This window comes from Lontra canadensis, unplaced genomic scaffold (assembly GCF_010015895.1).
Source record: "Lontra canadensis isolate GAN:19392208 unplaced genomic scaffold, GSC_riverotter_1.0 scaffold70, whole genome shotgun sequence".
NCBI lineage: Eukaryota > Metazoa > Chordata > Mammalia > Carnivora > Mustelidae > Lontra > Lontra canadensis.
The window spans coordinates 40,167-63,618 of NW_022631064.1; the positions used below are offsets into that span (position 1 = coordinate 40,167).

General features: G+C 41.8%; 1 protein-coding gene across 1 annotated transcript; it reads left to right on the forward strand.

The window, feature by feature from the left end:
• Positions 1 to 14,231: 14,231 nt before the first annotated feature.
• Positions 14,232 to 18,579, forward strand: KLHL9 (kelch like family member 9). The gene has a single exon (XM_032880499.1). The coding sequence runs from the start codon at positions 14,765 to 14,767 to the stop codon at positions 16,616 to 16,618; it is 1,854 nt and encodes a 617-aa protein (XP_032736390.1). The 5' UTR covers positions 14,232 to 14,764; the 3' UTR covers positions 16,619 to 18,579.
• Positions 18,580 to 23,452: the final 4,873 nt, after the last annotated feature.

The window sequence follows — 23,452 nt, forward strand, 5'->3', positions numbered from 1 at the left end:
CAACTTTGCTTTGTGATGCTGGGGCTCTCGTTCTTTTACTGTATTTCTGCTTTGCTAGTAGATTTGTTTTTCTTTTGAAAGTACTCCACTCCAATTTCAGGAGAGGGACTGGAAAGCTAGAAGTGGGCTTTGTTTTCCTGATTGCGCTCTGACTGGTCCCAGCTACCACCCATTGGAAAAGGACAAAGGACAACTCATGGTTACTAGGAGTTGTTATTTGTCACCCATAAGATTGGCAAAAACTGAAAAAGAAAAAGAAAGATAAGATCTTGTGTTTGTCAGTGTATGGGAACATAAGGATTTAGACACTCTTGAATACAGATTAATGTGGCCATTTTTTGGTGAACAATTGGCAACACCTATTTGCAATGTGTATGTATTGCAACCAATACATTTTACTTCATGGCACCTTCCTTAGAGAGACTCCCTCTTGGGTGTAAGACACTTGTGTGACACTAACATTGACATTGTCTCAAAAGCAGCCAAGAAATTGTCAGATAGTCAATGTGGGCAAGAGTTAGAGAAGGAGAAGGAGAAACAGATAGAAGCAGAGCTAGTGTAAGGGATCCTTCCTGTGGTGTGGCCCCACCCCCAAATTTTGGAAAATCTATTAGTAGCCCTTTGTGAGTACACAGCTTGTCTGATTACCCTACCCCATGTGTGTATCTAGAGAAAAGTACAGATCTGGAAGCCAGATGTGACTTGTGGGATCCACCACCAGTCCCTCAGAATGTGAAGCCACTACCTCTCTTCAGATGAGTCGTGTTTGCCCTTGGGAGCATAAGAGAGTCACTGTCCTAAGGGTCACCTCCTCTGAGTTCTTTAACCCTGAATTTTCTACCTATGTGGTTACTCATCCTGTCTGAAACTCAACTTAGGGGACACCTGGGTGGCTCAGCGGGTTAAGCGTCTGCCTTCGGCTGGGGTCATGATCCCAGGGTCTTGGGATCAAGTCCTGCATCAGATTCCAAGGAGCCTCCTTCTCCCTCTGCCAGTTGCTCTCCCTCTCTCTCTGACAAATAAACAAAATATTAAAAAAAGAAAGAAACTCAATTTAGGAGAATCAATTTTTTATGTAGGCTCCACACCTTGGAGCCCAACACAGGGCTTGAACTCATGACCCTGAGATCAAGATCTGAGCCGAGATCAAGAGTCAGATGCTCAACGGAATGAGCCACCCCGGCACCCAAGGAGAATCAAATTTTTTTAATTAAGTCCAGTATTACTAATTATGTAACAAAAAGCAGACATTCATCTTCCCAGGCTTGAATTGCTGTGTAAGGGTACACCTGCCTGTAGGAGATAAGGGTTGCTTCTCTATGTGGATACCGGAGCCAAGGCGGGTGAAGAGACTGGAGGCAAGCCTGGATGAGCGACATTGACCCCACCCTCTTCTCTCCTCCGGGTGGAAATGGCACGACAGGTGGCTCCAGTGGCTCTTCCGTCTATTTCATGGGGACTCCTCCTTTTTGGTGACTGCACTGTTCTGTGACTCTTCTTTTCAGCAGTCACTCCACTCAGCCCTTTTGTGGCTTTGATCCCGCTCACATGGAGGTAGAGGACTACAGAGAGTCCTTCAGCCTGTTTGGACACGTTGGCTTTGGTGGTCTGAATAGTGGTCCCAGGTGAGCCCAGGAAAACTGCACCCTTGTCACAACCACCCACCTGTGGTGCAGGCACTGTGTGTGTCCTGAAGAAAATAGCCCATGACCCTACCGAGTATATGACAATCACAGAGGACTCCTCGGGCCTGAGAGGCCAACCGTTCGCATAGAGTACGAGATCCTGCATGATGTCGTAAAGATTAGCTGTTGGGGTGCCAGGGTGGTTCAGTCGGTTGAGTGTCTGCCTTCAGCTCAGGTCATGATCGCAGGGTCCTGGGATTGATCCTGCATCATCAGGCTCCCTGCTCTCTGTCTCTTGCTCGCTTGCTCTTGCAAAAATAAATAAATAAAATCTTGAAAAACAAGAAAGAAAAAGAAAAAAGAATGGCTGTAAAAATGGCACTTAACCAAAAAGGAGTTTGGCAGACATTGTTTTTGTGCACAAGGACCCCCTCCCCCCAACCTGCTACACACACACACACACACACACACACACACGAACACACACACACACTCTTGCCAAGATGGCACCAGGGCCACGTCACCTCTCAGTGTTCCAGTCAGTCGCCGGCAGGTGACGCCCGAGTCAGGTCGCAGGGCGGAAGAGCAACAGTGGGAGAGGCCTGATTGGTGACAATGGGGACATTCTCGGTTCTTCCCCGTCCAGGGGTCCGTCCATCCCTCTTCATTTGTTTCTCTCCTTTTCACTCACTCAATGCCTGACCTTTCCTCATTCTCTCCTCACCCTCCTACAGGTGCTGTGTGTCTGCAGCGTGAACACTCCCGTCACTGAAGACTGGGTGACCCCTTTGCCCTGCATTGATGCTACGGAGCAGGCAGCGTCTCAGTGAGGGGGGGGCCTCCTTGCCCAGGGTGACCAGCCGGCAGGGAGAGTTCATTATGAGTTCGAAGTTTATGTCGAAACAGGTGGATGTCACAGATATTGCCTATCTCTAAGTAGCACTGACCATAGTCTCAGGCCTTAGCACATCTGTGTCAGGACCTAGCTTAGCAATACCTCCTCCCCAACCCCCCTGCCCTCCTCCACCCCCACTCCCTCAGTTCTGTGGCCCCTGTACCATAGTTGCCTCTCTAACATCTGAAAAAACCAAATTTTAAAGAAAGATTTTCCAGTCTCTGAACCCCTTCAGAGCTGGGCTGCCTAGTGGTCATGGCTCTCTTTTCATGTCCCTTGCTTTGAATCCAGTTCCCTTCCAGTGGCTAGAGAGTGACACGAGTGTTACTGGAAGATATGCAGCCATTTCTTCCCCAAGGCTGCGGGCAGTATTTTCTCCTTTCCCTCCCAGCTTTCCTAACCCTTCCATCAGCCTCCCTTCCTTTAGCCACCTCCTGTCAAGAGGACACAGCGGAAAACCACCCTGCTTTAGCAAGCTCAGCCCACCCCTGGTCCACAGTACCTGACAGAGCTCCACCACCACCAGCACTTACCGAATCAGAGCCACAAGTCCTGCGTCCCCTCCTGGTCCAGAGCATGTCCCGTGACGGAGATTAGAGGAGACGAGGGGATCAGCTGTGTGTTTTCATCGAGGCTAAGAAATGAGCAGCCGTGCCCAACTTTCCAGCTTTGGGCGTGGGATCTCGGGTGCAGATGCACGCAGTGCACTATCACAGTCATCATTTTTCTCTTGTTTTGTTTTGTTTTATTTTGTTTTCCCTTCACCCTCTGAACTCAGAGCTTTCACGACTTCAAAATTCTGGGTTCCACTTTGGGAAGCACACAAATGCAATCCCATCAGAGGGGTTGAAGAACCATGTGCTCCCACATAGCACCTGGTAGATGGTTTCATGCTATTCTTTGAGTTACATCCTCTTTCTTGCAACTCAGAAAGCTGTGGAGAGGCATGGGGCTTAAGGAGGGAGGGGACCTGCCCAAAGGCTACCACTGGTAAGGAGCAGCGTCCTTTTAGAGCACAAGACAGGTCGGGGACCTCTATTTACTTCTCCATTCCACGGATGACAGGAGATATCTGAGGCCAGGTGGGCTGTGTGAGTTAAGAGTCCCTTCTCTCCAGTGGGGCCAGCTCACCGCCTTTGCAAGTGCTTGGTGCTAAACCTTTATGAAGCCCTAGACTGGCCTCATCTCTGTCCTGAATATGTGAGTGCTACTTGAACTCTCAGATTCCTGGAGGGAGCCCTAGTTTTTTTTTTTAAAGAAGATGTATGTATTTTAAAAATAAGTTGTATGTATGTATTTTTTTTTATTTACTTACAGCACGAGCCAGAGGGGCAGAGGGGCAGAGGGAGAAAGAATGTCAAGCAGACTCTGCACTGAGCACAGAGCACTACACAGGGCTCAATCTCACGATCCTATGATCAGGACCTGAGCCAAGACCAAGAGTTGATCGCTTAACAGACTGCACCGGGAGCCCTAGATCTTGACTGCACTTGTGCTGGTGATAGGAGATTTGCTAACTACCTAGGCAGATAATGTAGGAAGATGAGAATTGAGGTGGGGTGGGGAGCAAGGCACAGGGGAAGCAGGGCCGGGGCTCTCTGTGAGCCCAGGATCTAGAAGGGGTGACTTGTGGGCACTGGATCTGTCCTGACAGCCCACAGCCACCTTGGGAGACATTTACTGTGACATTTACTCAGTACTGTGAGTTCGCGGTCTCACACAATCTAGCTCCCCCGGGTACACTTAACGTGTCCAAAAAAGTGTATGTATATAACTCTTGTGCTATTTCCTGTGAACAAAACAGCAACTGTCAACTTTTAACACATACGTGGAATCCCAGAGAATGTCCACCTGTGTCTTTAAGGTGGAGTACCCAGGGTTATGGAGATACAGGTGCTCGATATTCACCTTCTACCCTTCTCAGAAAAAAATGCTGAGCACAGAGCTCCAATGTTTATTTTTATTTATAATATAGACTACAGTTATACTCTGCACATTATAAGGTATATGTAGTGGAAATTTTAAAATGGATAAGCAAATCTATGATAAAACATTTTTATATTTTTATTATTAGGGCACCTGGGTGGCTCAGTCGATTAAGTGACTGCCTTCAGCTCAGGTCATGATCCCAGGGTCCTGGGATTGAGTCCCACCTCGGGCTCACGCCTGCTTCCTCTGCCTGCCACTTCCCCTGCTTGCGCTCTCTCTTTCTCTGACAAATAAATAAAATCTTTAAAAAAATGTGCTGTAAGCAATATCATGATATTTCATAAAATCCAAGTAAAGGTTAAGCAGTATAGACTAAGAAGAGGTAAGGACTACATAAACTCTAACAACCTCAGAACATTCTTACTACGATAACTTAGCCCCTAAGTCTCAGGTTCTGCCTTTCCTGAAACAAATTCTTGAGAACAGCTATCTGATTGGCTCACCCTATCTGATTTTATCAGCCATTGGTAGCGCTGTATAACTTGCTGATCCGGAGTCATGGCGGGAGGGCAGATCTGGCAGGGCTGTGAGAACAGATGATGCGTCCTACTCCTTTTCACCCATGGCTTCCCATTCACACTATTTCAGAGGTGCGCAATTGCATGATCCCATTTGCAACAGTCATGCCCCCACTCAGAGACAACAAATATCACATCCATAAACTGCTTCTAATAAATATCATATATGTTGTCCAGCACAGTCCTGTTGTGCCTTTTTGCAACTTAAGACACCAAGTTGAAAATTTGAGTATGACCAAATCCATCCAAAGGAAGCAAATGGAAGAGAAGAACTTTTATAAAAAGGAATAATAAAGTTTTTCGATTTTTTAACAACCCGAGAAGAAAGAACAAACATCTAGAGACAGCAGAGCTAATTTCTGCATGTGGTGACAAGGCAGTAATTGGAGGGTAAGATATTCTTCTCCTCCCGACACATTCTCTTCACTTATTTGGCTTCTTAATTGGCCATGTTAATGCAGTCATATTTCTTGAGTTTTTTTCTCCAGTTCCTAGATGGACCTGGTAATAAGACTTGGAAAGATGGTGTTATTTTTTGCAAATGACTTAGAAATTTGGAGACAGAAAGACGTCTATACAGAAATACTACAGATATTCTAGGGAACCGGGAGCCCTCCTGTCCAACTGCTGTGGCACCTTCTCAAGGAAGCTGACCAGGTGTCAAATATGTTTAGTTGACAAATACAACTCTAGTCATATTATTTCCAGGATTCAGTTGTTTCCTATAATCCTATGAGTACAATCCAACACGTTAGCATTTATAATAGACATCTGATACACAATTCAAATCTCCCTTTAAGACCTAAGGACCTACTCCATCTGGGTACTGATAGGGCTGCGAGCTGACAGCCCTCCTACATAGGCCCTCTCTGGAAACTCCTCTTGTTAGCCCAAAGTTCTTCCCCCCTCCTGGGGGCAGCCTGTATCCAATTACTGGTCCAGGTCGGGTAGAAAGGCCTGGCACCCACACTCTTCCTCTAAAGGGTCATCTCAGCTTCAGGGCTCGCTTGGGATCAGCTAACGCCCTAAGAGAACTGCACTGCAGCTCAATTTCTCTGCCCCAGTTGTTGACCAATGCACATCCCAACAAACCCCTTGCAGGTAAGAATCTCTCATCTCAGAGTCTGCTTGGGTGTCTGACCTCCAACATCACAATATACGAGATCGTCCATTTTGGGCCTCTGGAAACCCAAGCTGACATGATATTCTTCCGGACAGGTACATACTCTCTTATGTGTGCCACTTTCTCTTTCTTGTTCTTCATGACTCATTTAAGACTGTTGCTTTCACTGGAAAGCCCTGATAGTCTGAGTCTACTAATCGCTCAGAGCACAACTCCTATCATGTGGCATACGGCATTAAAATGTAACAGATCGGGGCACCTAGGTTGCTCAGTGCATTAAAGCCTCTGCCTTCGGCTCAGGTCATGATCTCAGGGTCCTGGGATTGAGCCTCACGTCGGGCTCTCTGCTCAGCGGGGAGCCTGCTTCCCTCTCTCTCTGCCTGCCTCTCTGCCTACTTGTGATCTCCCTCTGTCTGTCAAATAAATAAATAAAATCTTTTTAAAAATGTAACAGATCACGTTTCTTTCTTGCAATTAGACTAGGAGCTAATCCATGGTGGGGATGTGACTCTTGATCTCTTTACCTGCATTGTATAATACAATCTTTCACACATAACAACACATTCTGAGTCTTGACTGAATAGAAAAATATAAAAACAATGAAGTTTTAAAGGAAAGGAGGGATAAATCGATACCATATTGTCCTGACCCTCTGAGGCATGTGAGAAGAATCTCTGTCTGGAGAGGAGGGAAGCCTAATTCCAGTTTGCCTTACCAAGACATTCAAAACAATGAGACAGCTCTGCTTGCCCGGTTCTCCTAAGGGATTATATCTATTTTTTTAGCCTTTTCACTCTTTCTAGATGGACCATTTGGATTAGCTGTTTTCTTGGAGTCAACAATGAATATCTCTCTTTCTCTGATGAAAAGTTAGTTTATGTCATTAGAGTAAGGGCACAGTAACATAGTAACATAATGACCTCAGATATATATAGGTCAGAGGACTATGGAGTTTCTCTTCTAATGGGCTATGTTAGGGTCTATGCAGATGGTCATTTCTGCGTGTACTGTGTACTGTGTACTCTGTTTGCTGTGGGTCCCATTAAGGCTGATGGAGGCTCAGGGCCTAATTCTACAAACCTATGAGGAGGATTAGAGGGCCCCCTCTCACAGCTACCTGATTTTCCTTTGCCACAGGTGATGGAGCAGGGCAAGAGCAATCCAGTTTGGGGACTGAATCTCTTCTTTCTGACCTGCATGGGGGATTCTTCCAAGGGGCTTTGCAATCTAGGCCATGGAGTTTGTTCTTGAAACATAGATAACTGAGGAGGGAAAGGAGAACTTGGGAAGTGTAGGTCAAGTGAGGAGGAAATGTTGAATGACAAAATGGGGGAGCAGGTTCTAGTACCTGCATGCATGTGTTGAATCCGTGTGTTGAAAGTAAACGGTCAGTGGTGGGGAACACGATCCTTGGATATTATGGGATCCAGTGATAAAAATGGATTTGGAGGGACGCCTGGGTGGCTCAGTTGGTTAAGCAGCTGCCTTCAGCTCGGGTCATGATCCCGGTGTCCTGGGATTGAGTCCCACATCGGCCTCCTTGCTTGGCAGGGAGCCTGCTTCTCCCTCTGCCTCTGCCTGCCACTCTGTCTGCCTGTGCTCACTCTTGCTCCTCTCTCTCTGACAAATAAATACATAAAATCTTAAAAAAAAAAAAAACTTTAAAAAAACTTAAAAAATAAAAAGTCTATAAAGCTTTAAAAAAAAATGGATTTGGAGGTGGTGATAAAATGAAAAGTGAGGAGTAAAATGGCCCAGTGGGTAGGGAAAGGTTGGAGGTAAAGAGGTCAGAGTGAGTAATGACCCAGTGGATCCCAAAGATAACAGAGCACAGTCTTCCCCAGGCACCCCACCTGCACCCCCCTGCCCCAGAAAAGAATGAGTGCTCCCACAGTTGCTTAGCTGCTCCAGAAAGATACCCTCAAAAAGGAGCACGTCCCCTGTAGGAGACAGAAGGTTCAAAGCGCTTCCGAAGCAGACCGGGGGCGGGTCACTGTGCTACATAGCCCTTTACCAGGAAGGCTATGCATGTCTGGACTTTCCTCAGTTTCTATACTTTGGCAGAATTAACATTTCTGATGGGAGAAGAGAGTGATAGATGAACTCTCTGACCAGTCGGCCACACTCACTCCAAGGAGTGTTTAGATATTATTTATTTACATCGACAAAGATAACCCAGTCTTTGGATGCCATCAGTGTGATTGGAAACCCACTTTCCGTAACTGTTTCATGGTCTTGGTATATTCTTTAGCCGCTGGACTCTGCATGCCTTCCGGGTGTTTTATCTTAATCACAATGTTCCATGTTTCACTAATATTAATGTACTTTTAATTTGGGAAATCTACTAAAAAAAAAAAAAACCCAAATGCGACACAAGGATGACCAGAAGGTCTCAGTGTGTTTTAATTAGGGTCTATCATAGTGAAAAGCAGGCAACAGCTCTTAGAACCATTCATGAACACCTATTTTGTGATGAATCAGGTGACGTCCTCTCCTTCCAGGAGTTCGCCTCTTCTGGGAACAGAATAGAACAGGAACATAGATAAGGTAATTAGTGCTGAAAAAAAAAAAAAAAAGAAAAGAAAAGAAAAACCTACCACAGGGCAGCTCTAGGCATTCAGCATTGTTAAGACTCTGCCAAGGAATTAGCATTCAGTGAAGATGTGATAATTAGCTGGGTTTTTCACAAGGGGTGATTGGGAAATTTCCAGACAGACACGGAGCAAGACTGCGCTCTTTTATTACTGCGTCGGTGTTAGAAAGGATGTTGCAATCCTGATGCAAAATTTGGATGAACCTATTTTCCTAATTATAAAAATGAAGAGATCTGATATAAAAAAATGAATTTGTGAAACTGGGAATTTACTATTAGCAGAGAAATGTAATGCACCATGAAATATGAACTTGTGCTCAAAATATCTTTGCAGGGTTTTTTTTAATTTTTTTTTTTTTTAATTTGATAGACACAGATCACAAGTAGTCAGAGAGGCAGGCAGGAGAGAGAAGAGGAAGCAGGTTCCCTGCTAAGCAGAGAGCCCGATGCGGGGCTCGATTCCAGGACCCCAGAATCATGACCTGAGCCAAAGTCAGAGGCTTTAACCCACTGAGCCACTCAGGCACCCCATCTTTGCAGTTTTTAACCCTCAGATTGTTAGGCCATACCCACCTCCTAGCCAGTCATTGATCAGGATCCGTGAGTTTGCACAACAAGTCAGAGAAAGGAAACATTTTGGTCTCTTTCTCTCACCATAGCTGCCCTAGGCCCAAAGGTGCCATGTGGTACCTGAACATAAAGACTAATTCTTTGTATGGAAGACTATGGTATGAGGCTGATTCCAATATGAGGGTGCATTCCTGCTAGGAAGGAGCCCCTTACCAGAAAATTCCCCCAAAGGAGCACATCTACACACACCAGAAGCCTGCCTTCCACGGACTTGGTCTCTAGCCCTGTCACCTTGGTCACCTTTCATTAGCCCACCTTGGGCTCTGTTATTAGCCCACAGTTACTGCACCTGCTTTCTGCTTCCTTGGAACAATGTCGCCTGCTGCTCTGAGGCTTCAGAAGTATTCAGCCTAAAAAAGGGAGACTTCTCTTCCACGTGTTTTTTTTTTACAAAATCTGGAAATCTCATTCAACTATTTATTTGTGTTCACCTGGGAAAACTCATAGCCAGAAACCACAACAGGACAGGGAGCGAGCAGGTGTCCTGAAAGGGCGGCATAAAGAGAGGGAGGGAGGAGGGAGGAGGGAGGGGAACTCCCTGGTAATTGGTGGCTGAAGAAGAAGAAAACTAGTGAAGGAACAGATCCAAGAGAGCAGCATGTCTTTCCCATTCCCATTCCAGTCTAGGAGGTTCCTCCCCGGTTCAGATACAGATGCCAGCCGCTATGCTGACTGAACAGAAATCAAACATGGCTTTGATGGGAGGCATCCCCGTTTTCTTCAGGTTTATGGCTAGAATTCAGCTGACTTCTGTCAGGCAGTGTTCAAGAGCGAGATGGCACAGTTTCCAACAGATTATAGAAGACATGTAATGGAGAAAATGAAGAAAATATCACTTATTAAGTGGTGACTCCGGGGAAGAGGATGTCCTAAGGGCTCTTAAATGTACTGATATAAGTACATTCTCATATGCCTTCGGCTCAGATCATGATCCCTGGGTCCTGAGATCGAGCCCCGCATCGAGCTCTTTGCTCAGCAGGGAGCCTGCTTCCTCTTCTCTCTCTCTGCCTGCCTCTCTGCCTACTTGTGATCTCTGTCTGTCAAATGAATAAATAGAATCTTAATAAAAAAAAAAAAAGTACTCAATTTTTCTGAAAACTGAGTCTTGGGAAGTTGAGCAGACTTTGAGCAAACCCGGAGTTCCATGTGGAGTGCCACATAAAATCAGCAAGAAGAATCTTGCATAGTGAGTTATGGGTGATTCTTTAGGTCGGATTTCTGTTTGATTGACTGATTGAATGAAGATTTTATTTATTTATTTGAGAGAGAGCGTGAGAGAGCACAAGCAGGAGGAGCAGCAGAGGAAGAGGGAAGGAAGCAGACTTCCTGCTGAGCAGGGAGCCCAGCATAGAACTCGATCCCAGGATCCTGGGATCATGACCTGAGCTGAAGGCAGTCGCTTAACCGACTCAGGCACCAGGTGCTCTGGATTTCTGGTTTTTTAATCTTTTTTTTTTTTTTAACTTCTTCCTCTTTTTACCCTGGGCTTCAATTTTTGGCAGCTACATTTGTACTTTCTGATTATTTTCATCTATTTTTTGTTCCTTACCTTAGATTTTTGTGGAACAGAAATTCTCTGATACAACTTTTTCTATCTGATGAAGAAGTTTCTCAGAATTTTATATTCATTGCAGTATGGTTATATCTGAGCCCACAAAATTTCATGATTTTTATAAAGCCAACGCTAACCTCTGTAGGACAGTTTAAAAGTTAATCAGGAAAGATCACTAAGCAAAAATATCCAAGAATAGAACAGGAAAATTTTTTTACAGATCTAGCTTTACCAGAAAATGAACTGGATTGTAATGCAGCAACAGCATAAATATGGGGCCAGTAAGGAAACATAGGTGGCCAGAATAATTAAGAAAATAATCCCAGAAATTGTTGTATTATCATAGTAATTAAGTTTGGAATTAAAGGTATCTTAGATGTTAATGCAGAAGGAAAGAACTTTCAGTAAGTGGTAACGGAATAAATGCCTGGTGATCCAGACTCAAATCAATTTAGATTCTCATCTCAAGTCATAGATGAAAATAAAATCCTAATGAGATATAGAAAAACATGTGGAAGACTTAAAACATAAATGGGAACTGGCAGTTCATAAGCTCTATAGCAGAATGAGAATGGAACAGTATTGGTTCTACATGTTCAACATACTGGAACTCAAAGAAAATGTCAAGAAAATGGGACAAAGAGGTACGTCATAGGACTGTATCCACTTTTATATTGTAGCCAAGTTTATACCTACTTTTAAGAATTAAGAATATATAAAAGTATAATGCATAAGGACAATACACAACTAGTTAATGTCATAAAATAAAACCCAAATAAAGAGAACTAAAACTAGCAGACAAATGAAAAAATGTTCTAGTCCACTAGTACTTAAACACGGTTGAGCAATGATGCTTGACATCTTAGACTTTTATTTATTTTTTAAAGATTTTATTTATTTATTTGTTAGAGAGACAGAGAGATCAAGAGAGCACAAACAGGGGGAGCAGCAGGCAGAAGGAGAAGTAGACTCCCCACTAAGCAGGGAACCTGAGGCAAAACTCCCTCCAGGGACCCCGGGATCATGACCTAAGCCAAAGGCAGACTCTTCACTGACTGGTCCACCCATGTGTCCCAAGACATCACTCTTTTTTCTTTTCTTTTCTTTCTTTTTTTTTTTTTTAAGATTTATTCATTTATTTGAGAGAGAGAGAGAGAGAGACTCTCAAGGAAACTGCGTGCTGAGGGCAGAGGCCCCACACAGGGCTTCATCTCTTGACTCTGAGATCAGGACCTGCGCCAAAATCAAGAGTCAGAAGCCTAACTGACTGAGCCACTGAGGTGCCCCACGACACCGCTTTTTAAACACATTTCTTCCCTTAGACATTCTCTCATCACCAGTCTCCTGGTCGTCTTATTGTGCTGCCTCTATTCCAGCGTGCTTTTTCATGCTCCTTCTTCTTTTCCCTACGTGAAGCTGTGAAGGTCCCTACGGTTCAGTTTTTGGTAGTTTTCCTATTTTGTATTTCTACAAGACCTCATTTATTCCTTGGCCTTTTGGGAGCAGGTATACTTCAGCTTCCAAGCTTACATTTTTGCCACAGCACTGCAAATTCTAGAAAAGTGCATCAAATATCAAGGCTCAGTGTTTCCGCATCCTCCGGTTCCTGGGGATAGATGATAATTTTGCTTTCTTTTGCTGACCATGGTAGTATATGATGCAGTTGAAATTAATTAATTGATTGCCTAATACTTTTATGTTTCCTTCCAACAAAAAGGAAAAGTTCCAAGAGGGCTGACACTTTTTTTTTTTTTTTTAAGATTTTATTTATTTGAGAGGGAGAGAGAGCAAGGAGAGCACAAGAGCAGGGGGAGGGAGAAGTAGACTCCCTGATAAGCAGGGAGCCTGATGCAGGCCTCAAGTCTGAGAAGCCAATCCCAGGACACTGCCAGGATCATGACCGGAGTAGAAAGCAGCTACTTAATCAACTGAGCCACCCATGCCCCTGGCACTTCGTTTTCTTTATTCAGCTTTTTATCTTGAAGGCAAGGAAAGTGCCTGTGATTTAGCAACTTAAGTATTTAAATTGAATCTAATGGATGAATGAACTGTACCTTCTGCTGAGCTACAAAATAAGTCTTTGTGTTTATTTATTAAAAATGAACAAATGCAAAAAGGTTTGACAGTAAAACTTTAAATAAAGAGAATAAAAATATAGGAATGCCTTGGTGGCTCAGTCCATTAGGCATTTGCCTTTGGCTCAGGTCATGAACCCCAGGTCCTGGGATCCAGTCCCATGTGAGGCTCCCTGCTTCTGCCTCTGTCTGCCACTATCCCCTTCTTCCTTGGGCTGTTATCTTTTAGAATACAGTTATATCCTTACAGGTTTGCATATGCAAAAGAAACTAGTTAGATATAAAAGACATTAAACTCTTCAAACCATGGGAAATGTTGGAAGAAATTGTGTCAGAATGTATTTATTCATATGTCAAAATTGAAATTTACTACTGAAGAAATGCAAGTTAAAGAAAATATCCATAAAGCAAAAATAAATATGGGGGAAATGCACAAACATTGCTGGTGACAACATTTTGGAAAGAAATTTTTATATGTCTTGAATCCTTAGTGTTTATCTAAATACAGGGGAAACCTTTGTGCCTAGATTTTAGTTTATTAAGAGACTATAAAAAATGAAGTACAAGAAGGTATATATTTAGGAACAAATAATGGCCGGAGGAGACTATAGTCTGTAGAGTCACCGGAAAGTTGTGTAGCCATTTAAAAATGTGTGAGTGGAAGGCAATTTAGAATTGTATTGCAGAGCAAAAATTCAAGCTATATTATTTACATACTATGGTCACAATTTGGTATTTAGAGACACATGATATGCATTTCAAATGATTAGTAATATGAAAATATGAATCAAAATTATAATTGAGGTGTTACTAAAATTGTGCAGGATAAAAATCCTAACTCAAGCGCTTTATTGAGGAACAGTTTTCAGCATCTTGCCGGTAGGCCCTCTTCAGCCCTGTTTCTTTTCAAAAGCCACATTTCATTCAAAAGGCAGAAGCCGGGAAGTGTAAATCTTAAAGAGAAAGTATGAATTTAGCCGGAGAGCTCCGATGCCATGCAAGTTTACACCAAACTGGCAGCATCACATACGTGCACCCGTTGGGGCCGACAGAATCCCACAAACGGAGTAACCCGGAGCCGCCAGCCAGCTGGCAGGCAACCCGCGCCGCAGCTCCCCAACACCCCACTCGGCGCCTCCCACTCCCTTCCTTCCCATCCCCCATACGCCCGCCCACTGACGCGAGCAGGCGGCTGCGCAGCCGCAGTAGCCGCCTCGGCCGCTCCTAGCCCGGGGGATCCTGGGACGAGGCTTTTCCGGAAGGACGGGCTCGGCGTCCGCGGCTAGGCCAGTGTTCCAGGCCCAGACCCAAGCCAGACCCGTGTTCCAGGCCCTCGTCCCAACACAGTCGCCGAGGCGGCGCTCTGGTGGCAGCGGAGGGCGCAACGGGCCGCTCGCTGAGGTGGCCGGCTTCGCCGCCTCGCGAGTCGCTGTACGTGGCGGCGCCTCGCCCTTGGCCCGGAGCGGAACTGTTGGAGGAGCGGCCGCGCAGGCCTGACCAGGTGAACCGGGTCCCTTAACCGCCTTTTGGTGAATCATCTGCATAATAATCAGATTTGAGGTCCACAGCCCTTTGTGGTCCTGTTGTGGAACAGTTGTCCGTGGATGACTGACTGGTGTGTTGTGAGAGGCGCCACAGGGACTGCTTGCCCCTGAAAAGGAAAGCGAGCTCTCCTGCTCTTCGGGCTGCCTCGTTTCCTTGAAAGCTTTCGGGTTCTAACTGCGTGCTCGGGCACAGATCGGTGTGCCAGAGGAAGGCTTTCCCATGAAAGTGTCTCTTGGTAACGGTGAAATGGGCGTCTCCGCCCATCTGCAGCCTTGCAAGGCAGGAACCACACGGTTTTTTACCAGCAATACTCACAGTTCGGTGGTATTGCAAGGCTTCGATCAGCTTAGAATAGAAGGCTTGCTTTGTGATGTGACCCTGGTACCAGGTGATGGAGATGAAATCTTCCCCGTTCACAGAGCTATGATGGCGTCTGCCAGTGATTATTTCAAGGCGATGTTCACAGGTGGAATGAAAGAACAAGATTTAATGTGCATTAAGCTTCATGGGGTGAACAAGGTTGGTCTGAAGAAAATAATTGATTTTATTTATACTGCAAAACTTTCCCTTAATATGGACAATCTCCAGGACACACTTGAAGCTGCCAGCTTTTTACAAATTTTACCTGTTTTGGACTTCTGTAAAGTATTTCTTATTTCAGGAGTCTCTTTAGATAACTGTGTTGAAGTTGGGCGAATTGCTAACACCTACAATCTTATCGAAGTGGATAAATATGTCAATAATTTCATCCTGAAGAATTTTCCTGCATTACTGAGTACTGGGGAGTTTCTGAAACTCCCCTTTGAACGGCTTGCCTTTGTGCTATCTAGTAATAGTCTTAAGCACTGTTCTGAACTTGAGCTCTTCAAGGCTGCCTGTCGCTGGCTAAGGTTGGAAGACCCTCGGATGGATTATGCTGCAAAATTAATGAAGAATATTCGATTTCCATTGATGACACCCCAGGATCTCATCAATTACGTGCAGACAGTAGATTTCATGAGAACAGACAATACCTGTGTGAATTTGCTTTTAGAAGCTAGCAATTACCAGATGATGCCGTATATGCAGCCAGTGATGCAGTCAGATAGAACTGCCATTCGATCTGACTCGACACACTTGGTCACATTAGGAGGAGTTTTGAGACAGCAGCTGGTTGTCAGTAAAGAATTACGGATGTATGATGAAAGGGCACAAGAATGGAGATCACTAGCCCCCATGGATGCTCCTCGATACCAGCATGGTATTGCCGTCATTGGAAACTTTCTTTATGTAGTTGGTGGTCAGAGCAATTACGATACGAAAGGAAAAACTGCTGTTGATACAGTTTTCAGGTTTGATCCTCGGTATAATAAATGGGTGCAGGTTGCATCACTAAACGAAAAGCGCACATTCTTCCACTTGAGTGCCCTCAAAGGACATTTGTATGCTGTTGGTGGGCGAAGTGCAGCTGGTGAACTGGCCACGGTAGAATGTTACAACCCAAGGATGAATGAGTGGAGCTATGTTGCAAAAATGAGTGAACCCCACTATGGCCATGCTGGAACAGTGTATGGAGGCCTAATGTATATTTCAGGAGGAATTACTCATGACACCTTCCAGAATGAGCTCATGTGTTTTGACCCAGATACAGACAAATGGACACAGAAGGCTCCAATGACCACGGTCAGAGGTCTGCACTGCATGTGTACAGTTGGAGACAAGCTCTATGTCATTGGTGGCAATCACTTCAGAGGAACAAGTGATTATGATGATGTTCTAAGCTGTGAATACTATTCGCCAACCCTTGACCAGTGGACACCAATTGCTGCTATGTTAAGAGGTCAAAGTGATGTTGGAGTTGCCGTCTTTGAAAATAAAATCTATGTTGTAGGTGGATATTCTTGGAATAATCGTTGTATGGTAGAAATTGTCCAAAAATATGACCCAGAAAAGGATGAGTGGCATAAAGTTTTTGACCTTCCAGAATCACTTGGTGGCATTCGAGCTTGTACTCTCACAGTTTTTCCACCTGAGGAAAACCCTGGATCACCTTCTAGAGAATCACCTCTTTCAGCACCTTCGGATCATTCTTAGGACTAAAATGTAGTACCTTTGCAGTGCGTCATGGATGATCTCATACTTCCCCTTCGGTTGTATCTTATAATGATTGGTACAGTTATTAGATAAAATGGTAATTGATGTTATTTGTCTTGTTTGGTTCTGTGTTTATCATATGGTTAACAAATGCATTCTGAAAATGTATTCAACATAGCCAGCTGTTTTAACAAATGTAAAAAGATACGTAGAAAAATGTTTGAGATGTGTTTGTGGTGTTGTGTAAGTCAAATTGTAGGTGATTGTAGTAAATGTATAATTATGTTCATTATGCTTCAAAGCTGCAAGTTTTCATCTTTGACTTCAAAACATCAAAGGGAGGCTGCCTGCCCTGACCTAAAATAAATAAAAGGTCACCAAATATTATCACCTACCTCCCTTTTTCCGTATAGTTTTTGACATCATTGCCAATTCACCTGATTGAGTGCATTCAGAATATGTGAAGTTTCTTAGATAGGAGAAGTAAACAGTGTAGCCCTAAGTCAGCGTTTTGTATCTCTCTCTGGAGAGAGGGAAGGGGAGAGAGAGAATATAAATATGTATGTACATATATTACATACATGTGTATATACATCCATACATCCATACACATACACATTTAATTTTTAAATTGATTGGTATTTCAGCTATAGGGAAATTGTTTTTAAATTAATTTTTTTCTTCTACCTAGCAGCTGTTTCTATTCAAGTGGGAATTCAGTACCAGAAAATAAGTATAGAGTCATACTAAATTGAGACAGATAAGGGCTACAACATATTAGGTTGACTACCAAATCTGTCATTTGGCTAAATTGTTATTTCAGATGAATCATATTACTTTTTCTGCTGTGTATTGTTTTCTATAGAGTTGCTTTTATACAGGCTATTTAGCAGAGTTCAGGCTTCTGAGAATTGGTTTTGCTGAGTAAGTTAAAGTAAGCTCTGCTCTTCTGCCTTTTTGTTCAGTAAAACTTACATGAGGAAAGCTAAGAATGAAATATGCTGAACAAAGCTGAAGGATTTTAAGTTCAGTCTCCCAACTTAGTCATTCTAACATGATCGTTTGATTTGGGGTGGTTGCTCTAGGCAGTGTATGTCCTGAGCTTTGTGGGATCTGCCTCAAGCCTGTGATCTGAGCAAGCAGGAGATAGACTCAGTTCTGTTTCAAATCAGAAAAATGTCCCTTTGTCTGTGTCTAAAGAACAGGACCAACTTCAGATTCCCTAAGAAGCCAGTTACAGAAAGCCTAGGCCACTGCTGATTTTCAGACAGGTACTAAAGTAGATGTTCAGCCTCTGAAATACCAAGGGCATCCCTACTGGTTGAGAATCATATGGGGAGATCTTAATGAGACCTTTTCAGCGAATGGGAGTCATAGGAGACCTTTGTATGTAGTGAGTGATTCTAGAGAGGTACTTTCCTGGAATAATTGCCTACCTGAAGAAAAATTTACATAGGCACATTTACATACATATAAATATATCCCTACACTTGGGAAGTTGTCATAGTATAAATCAGGAATGATCTTCTCTTCATTGACAATCCCATAAGAAAACTCAGGAACCCAGACAAAAGTAATTGGCTTCCAAGGATCTGAACCTTACTGCCCATACAAGTGTTGATTCATTTTAATGCTTTTTATGATTTCTGCCTTGGCAGAAAATTTCATACTTTCAATGTTTTTTTAAATGACTGATTTTTTATTACTAAAAATAGCACAGTTGAGTACATGTAGAAAATAGAAAAAGTAGAAATTGATGTTAACTTTGTGCATTAAATAAGCAAGAAATGGCATCCCAATCATTTCTTTATTAATGAAGTTAAATATTTGTGTTTTTTGAGTAGCTCTGTTTCCTCTGAATGTTCATGTCCTTTACCCTTGTGATACCTATTGGACTTGCTTTGTTTTTTTCATACCAAGTTATAGGATCTCTTTATATAATAAATATAATTTAACTGGCATTTGTTTGTATTGATTTCTTTTTCTTAATCTATTACAGTTTTACAAAGGCAGGGCCATTCAGTTAATTTTAGATAGAAAATTTATCTTTTTGCATTTTGACATTTTAGGGATAATTCTGCTATGTTTTTGTTTTGTTTTGTTTTTTGTTTTTTGGTTTTTTTTTTATGTAGTATTGATGTATTATTACTCTTGGTGCTAATTCTCACCTGCTGAGGTGGTATTGCTCTGCTTGCCTTCTGTTCTGCACAAGCTTTTCTCTTTACCTTGTTGAAAAAAGGTTTTTGCCTTCTATTACAGTTGACTGTTGCTTTGTAACTAGCTAAGAATTGCTTAACTAGATAAGCTAACTATTCCACCTATATCCCCTACCTCCAGCCTCACACGCTCCACTTCTCACCGTTTTAGAATTTTCTGCAGTGGACAGCTGTCTTGGCAGTCCTAGAGTAGGTGACTGATGATATGCTAATGCTACTAATTACACCTGGAATTCTTTGCTCATAGATAAAGAAATTTTCAGTGACTTTAAAATGATTGGAAAGAGATTTTACTTTCATAAGCTAATAATTTTTTACGGGAGATTAAGACTGAAAAAAAGGGTAAACTGTAAACACATTAGATATTTTTAATGTTTCTTATTTTTCTAAGTTTCAAAATTAATATTCATTAGTTTTTCTGATTATAGAAGTAATTTATGTGTATTATAGAAAGTACAGGAAAATAAAAGTGAAACTGTAAATGATCAATGATTTCCACATGCCAAGGGTAACTTCTGTTAACATTGGATATATTATACATGTACATAGGTACAGACATTTGTCAAATATTTTTCAAATATGCCAGACCTTAACCTAAAATCTGGATGATAAAAGGAAATAAATCCAACTTTGAAACACACTGCTATCATTATGACTTTTTCTTCAGGTTTTATAAAATATTTATATATTAAAAAATAATGTGCTTTTTTCCTAGTTATCAAATACACGTGCATTAAGAAAAACAGATTCTGTTTTTACTCAAATCCATACTTTTTTTCCCTTCTTGCCAACAGAATTCCTGTAGTTTACCCATAAAGCAAACACATTCATTGATGTTCATATTTTTCTGGTTCGTAATTGAAATTACCTGGTTTTGATTACAAAGATAAAGTATGCTCCTACAGAACATTTCATTCAAAACTACAAAAACACACCATCAAGAGAAATAAAACCAATGTCCTATCCACAGCTCAACCAATTATTAACTGAAAGACCCTAAGCTCTCAAAGCTAACGTTTACCCTTTTGTCAATGGCATTATGGTGGGTATTAATAATTGTGGTATCTTATCAGAATTACAAGTTGAGAATGTTACAAAGTGATTGGCATAAGACATGCACTGGGAAGCATTTAGTGAAGGATAGTTGGTACTAATAAAGTTGGCATTTTGCATCATAATTTTTGACTTTTTTTTTAATAAACATATAATGTATTATTTGCCCTAGGGGTACCGGTACAGTACATAGCACTAACCATAGCACATACCCTCACCAGTGTCCATCACCCAGCCACCTCATCCCTTCCTCCCCTGACCCTCCAGCAACCCACAGTTTGTTTCCTGAGACTAAGAGTCTCTTATGGTTTGTCTCCCTCCCCAGTCCCATCTTGTTTCATTTTTTTCCCTCCCTTCCCGCATGACCCCCTACCCCCACCTCTCAAATTCCTCTTACCAGAGAGATCATATGATAATTGTCTTTCTCTGATTGACTTTTTTCACTTAGCATGATACCATCTAGTTCCATCCATGTTGATGCAATGACAAGATTTCAAGGGTTTTTTGATGGCTGCATAGTATTCCATTGTGTATATATACCACATCTTTATCCATTCATCTGTTGATGGACATCCATGTTCTTTCCATAGTTTAGCTATTGTGGACGTTGTTGCTATAAACATTTGAGTGCATGTGCTGCTTTGGATCACTACATTTGTATCTTTAGGGTAAATACCCAGTAGTGCAATTGCTGGGTCATAGGGTAGCCCTATTTTCAACTTTTTGAGGCTCCTCCATACTGTTCTCCAGAGTGACTGCACCAGCTTACATTCCCACCAGCATTGTCGGAGGGTTCCCCTTTCTCTGCATCCTCACCAACATCTGTCGTTTCCTGACTTGTTAATTTTAGCCATTCTGACTGGTGTGAGGTGGTATCCCACTGTGGTTTTGACTTGTGTTTCCCTGATGGTGAGTGATGTTGAGCACTTTTTCATGTGTCTATTGGCCATTTGGATGTTGTCGTCTTCTTCTTCTTCTTTTTAAATTTATTTGACAGACACAGCGAGAGAGGGAATACAAGTAGGAAGAGTGGGAGAGGGAGAAGCAGATTTCCTGCCAAGCAGGGAGCCTGATGCGGGGCTCCATCTTCTGGGATTATGACCTGAGCTGAAGGCAGAGGCTTAATGACTGAGCCACCCAGACGCCCCCATTTGGATGTCTTTTTGCAGAAATGTCTGTTGTTGTCTTCTACCCATTTCTTGATTGGATTATTTGTTCTTTGGGTGTTGAGTTTGGTAAGTTTTTTTTATAGATTTTAGACACTAGCCCTTTATCTGATTTGTCCTTCACAAATATCTTCTTTCATTCTGTCTTTTCATTGTCTTTTGGTTTTGTTGACTGTTTGCTGTGCAAAAGCTTTTGATCTTGATGAAGTCCCTGTAGTTCATTGTTGCCCTTGCTTCCCTTCCCTTTGGCACGTTTCTAGGAAGAAGTTGCTGCGGCTGAGGTCGAAGAGGTCGCTGCCTGTGTTCTTAAGGATTTTGTTGGATTCCTGTCTCACATTGAGGTCTTTCATCCATTTTGAGTCTATTTTTATGTGTGGGGTGTAAGGAAATGGTCCAGTTTCATTCTTCTGCATATGGCTGTCCAGTTTTCCCAGCACCATTTGTTGAAGAGACTATCTTTTCTCCTTTGGATATTCTTTCCTCTTTGTCGAAGATCAATTGACCATAGAGTTGAGGGTCCATTTCTGGGCTCTGTATTCTGTTCCATTGATTTATGTGGTTTGACTTTAGTTTTATCTTAATGATTTTCATAGGTTATTTTTCTTAGAAAGTATTAAATATCTGTAGAATTTTGCACTCATGAATGTACCTTCGTATTTTTTCCATTTCCCTATGAGTATATTTAAATATCTACCCTAAATATATCTATTAAATTAATAGATTAATCTATTAAATATCTACCCTCATTAGAAATTGAGCAAGATTTAATATTCCTACATAAAATTTTGTCCATGTCTGACTCTGTAATAAATTCTAAAGAAGTAAAACGGAGTCAAATAGTGTAGGCTCTTAAAATTCCAAGAGTGTACCAATATGCATTTCCAGCAGAATGTATTTAGTGATTATTTGGAAGGAAATCTTTATAGTTCTAGCTTTCTTGTTTGGGTTTTTTCTTCTTTTTTTATTACAACCCTGAAATTTTTGTTTATTGAGTATGTGTATTCACTTGTGAATCATTTTTTCCTGTCTTTTACTTTAAATCTCTTACTTGCTGCAAAGACTTTTTTTTTTCTCCATTTATGGCATTTTTATGGGCGCAAGGCTACTCAACTTTTTAGTTGAGATATTATGGACATGTATTGGTTGAGGTCCACAAATAATGATTTGAGATATATAGATACAGATATAGATATGATATAGATATAGATAGATATAGATAGATATATAATCACCACAGTCAGTGTAATTAATATTCATCACCACACATAGGTACAGATTTTTTTCTTGGAATGAGAACATTTTAAGATTTACTCTCAGTTGGGGTACCTGGGTGGCTCATGGGTTAAAGCCTCTGCCTTCGGCTCAGGTCATGATCCCAGGGTCCTGGGATCGAGCCCCACATTGGGCTCTCTGCTCAGCGGGGAGCCTGCTTCCCCCCCACCCCTGCCTGCCTCTCTGCCTACTTGTGATCCCTGTTTGTCAAATAAATAAATAAAATCTTTAAATAAATAAATAAATAAATAAATAAATAAAAATAAATAAATAAAATCTTAAAAAAAAAAAGATTTACTCTCGGCAACATTCAAATATACAATATTATTAACTGTAGTCACATGCTGTACCCTACATCCTAATTTATCTTATAACTGGAAGTTTGTACCTTTTGACCCCCTTCACCATTCCATATAATGCAGTCAAATATGTCCATCTTTTTTGCATTTTGAACTTGTGGTGGTAATTTTGCTGTTTTTTCCATAGTACTGATGTCACATTTCTCATCCTTAGCAGTTGCTTTATCAGCTCTAATTCTTAACTTGCTAAGGGAGCATTTACTGCTTATCTCTTGTTCAATTGCTTTTCTTTCTGATTGAAATGAACATGAATTTTTAAAATAAATTTTCAAAAATTCCTTTTACATTAATATTAGTCTATTTACAGTAAGTATTTTCCCATCTTATTTCCTTAAGTATGTGTCTTAATATGCAAAGTTTTTTGGCAATGTAGTGAAATTACTTTTTCCTTTGTCATTTTTAAATATTTTCTTGTGTATTTTTTCCCACTGTGATATGGTATAATTATCCCAGTATTTTATATTATTGTTATGAATATCACTTTTTACTATACTTCTAGCGTAAAATCTAATGTGTGTTTTCAAATTATTATCCAGTTGTTCCTATCATCCCTTTTTGGATAATTTTTACTTTCTCTCTGAATTTTTATGCTTTTTAAAATCATATAATAATATCTTATATGGGCCATTTAGGGTCTTTCTTCAGTTCCGATGATCTTTTCTTCACGTTGTCTTTGGTATAGATTGCTATTTTGAATGATTTTGTTTTCACATTGTATTCCAAACTTTATTGCATCAGTATAGGAAATGCATGGTTTTAGCATGTTGC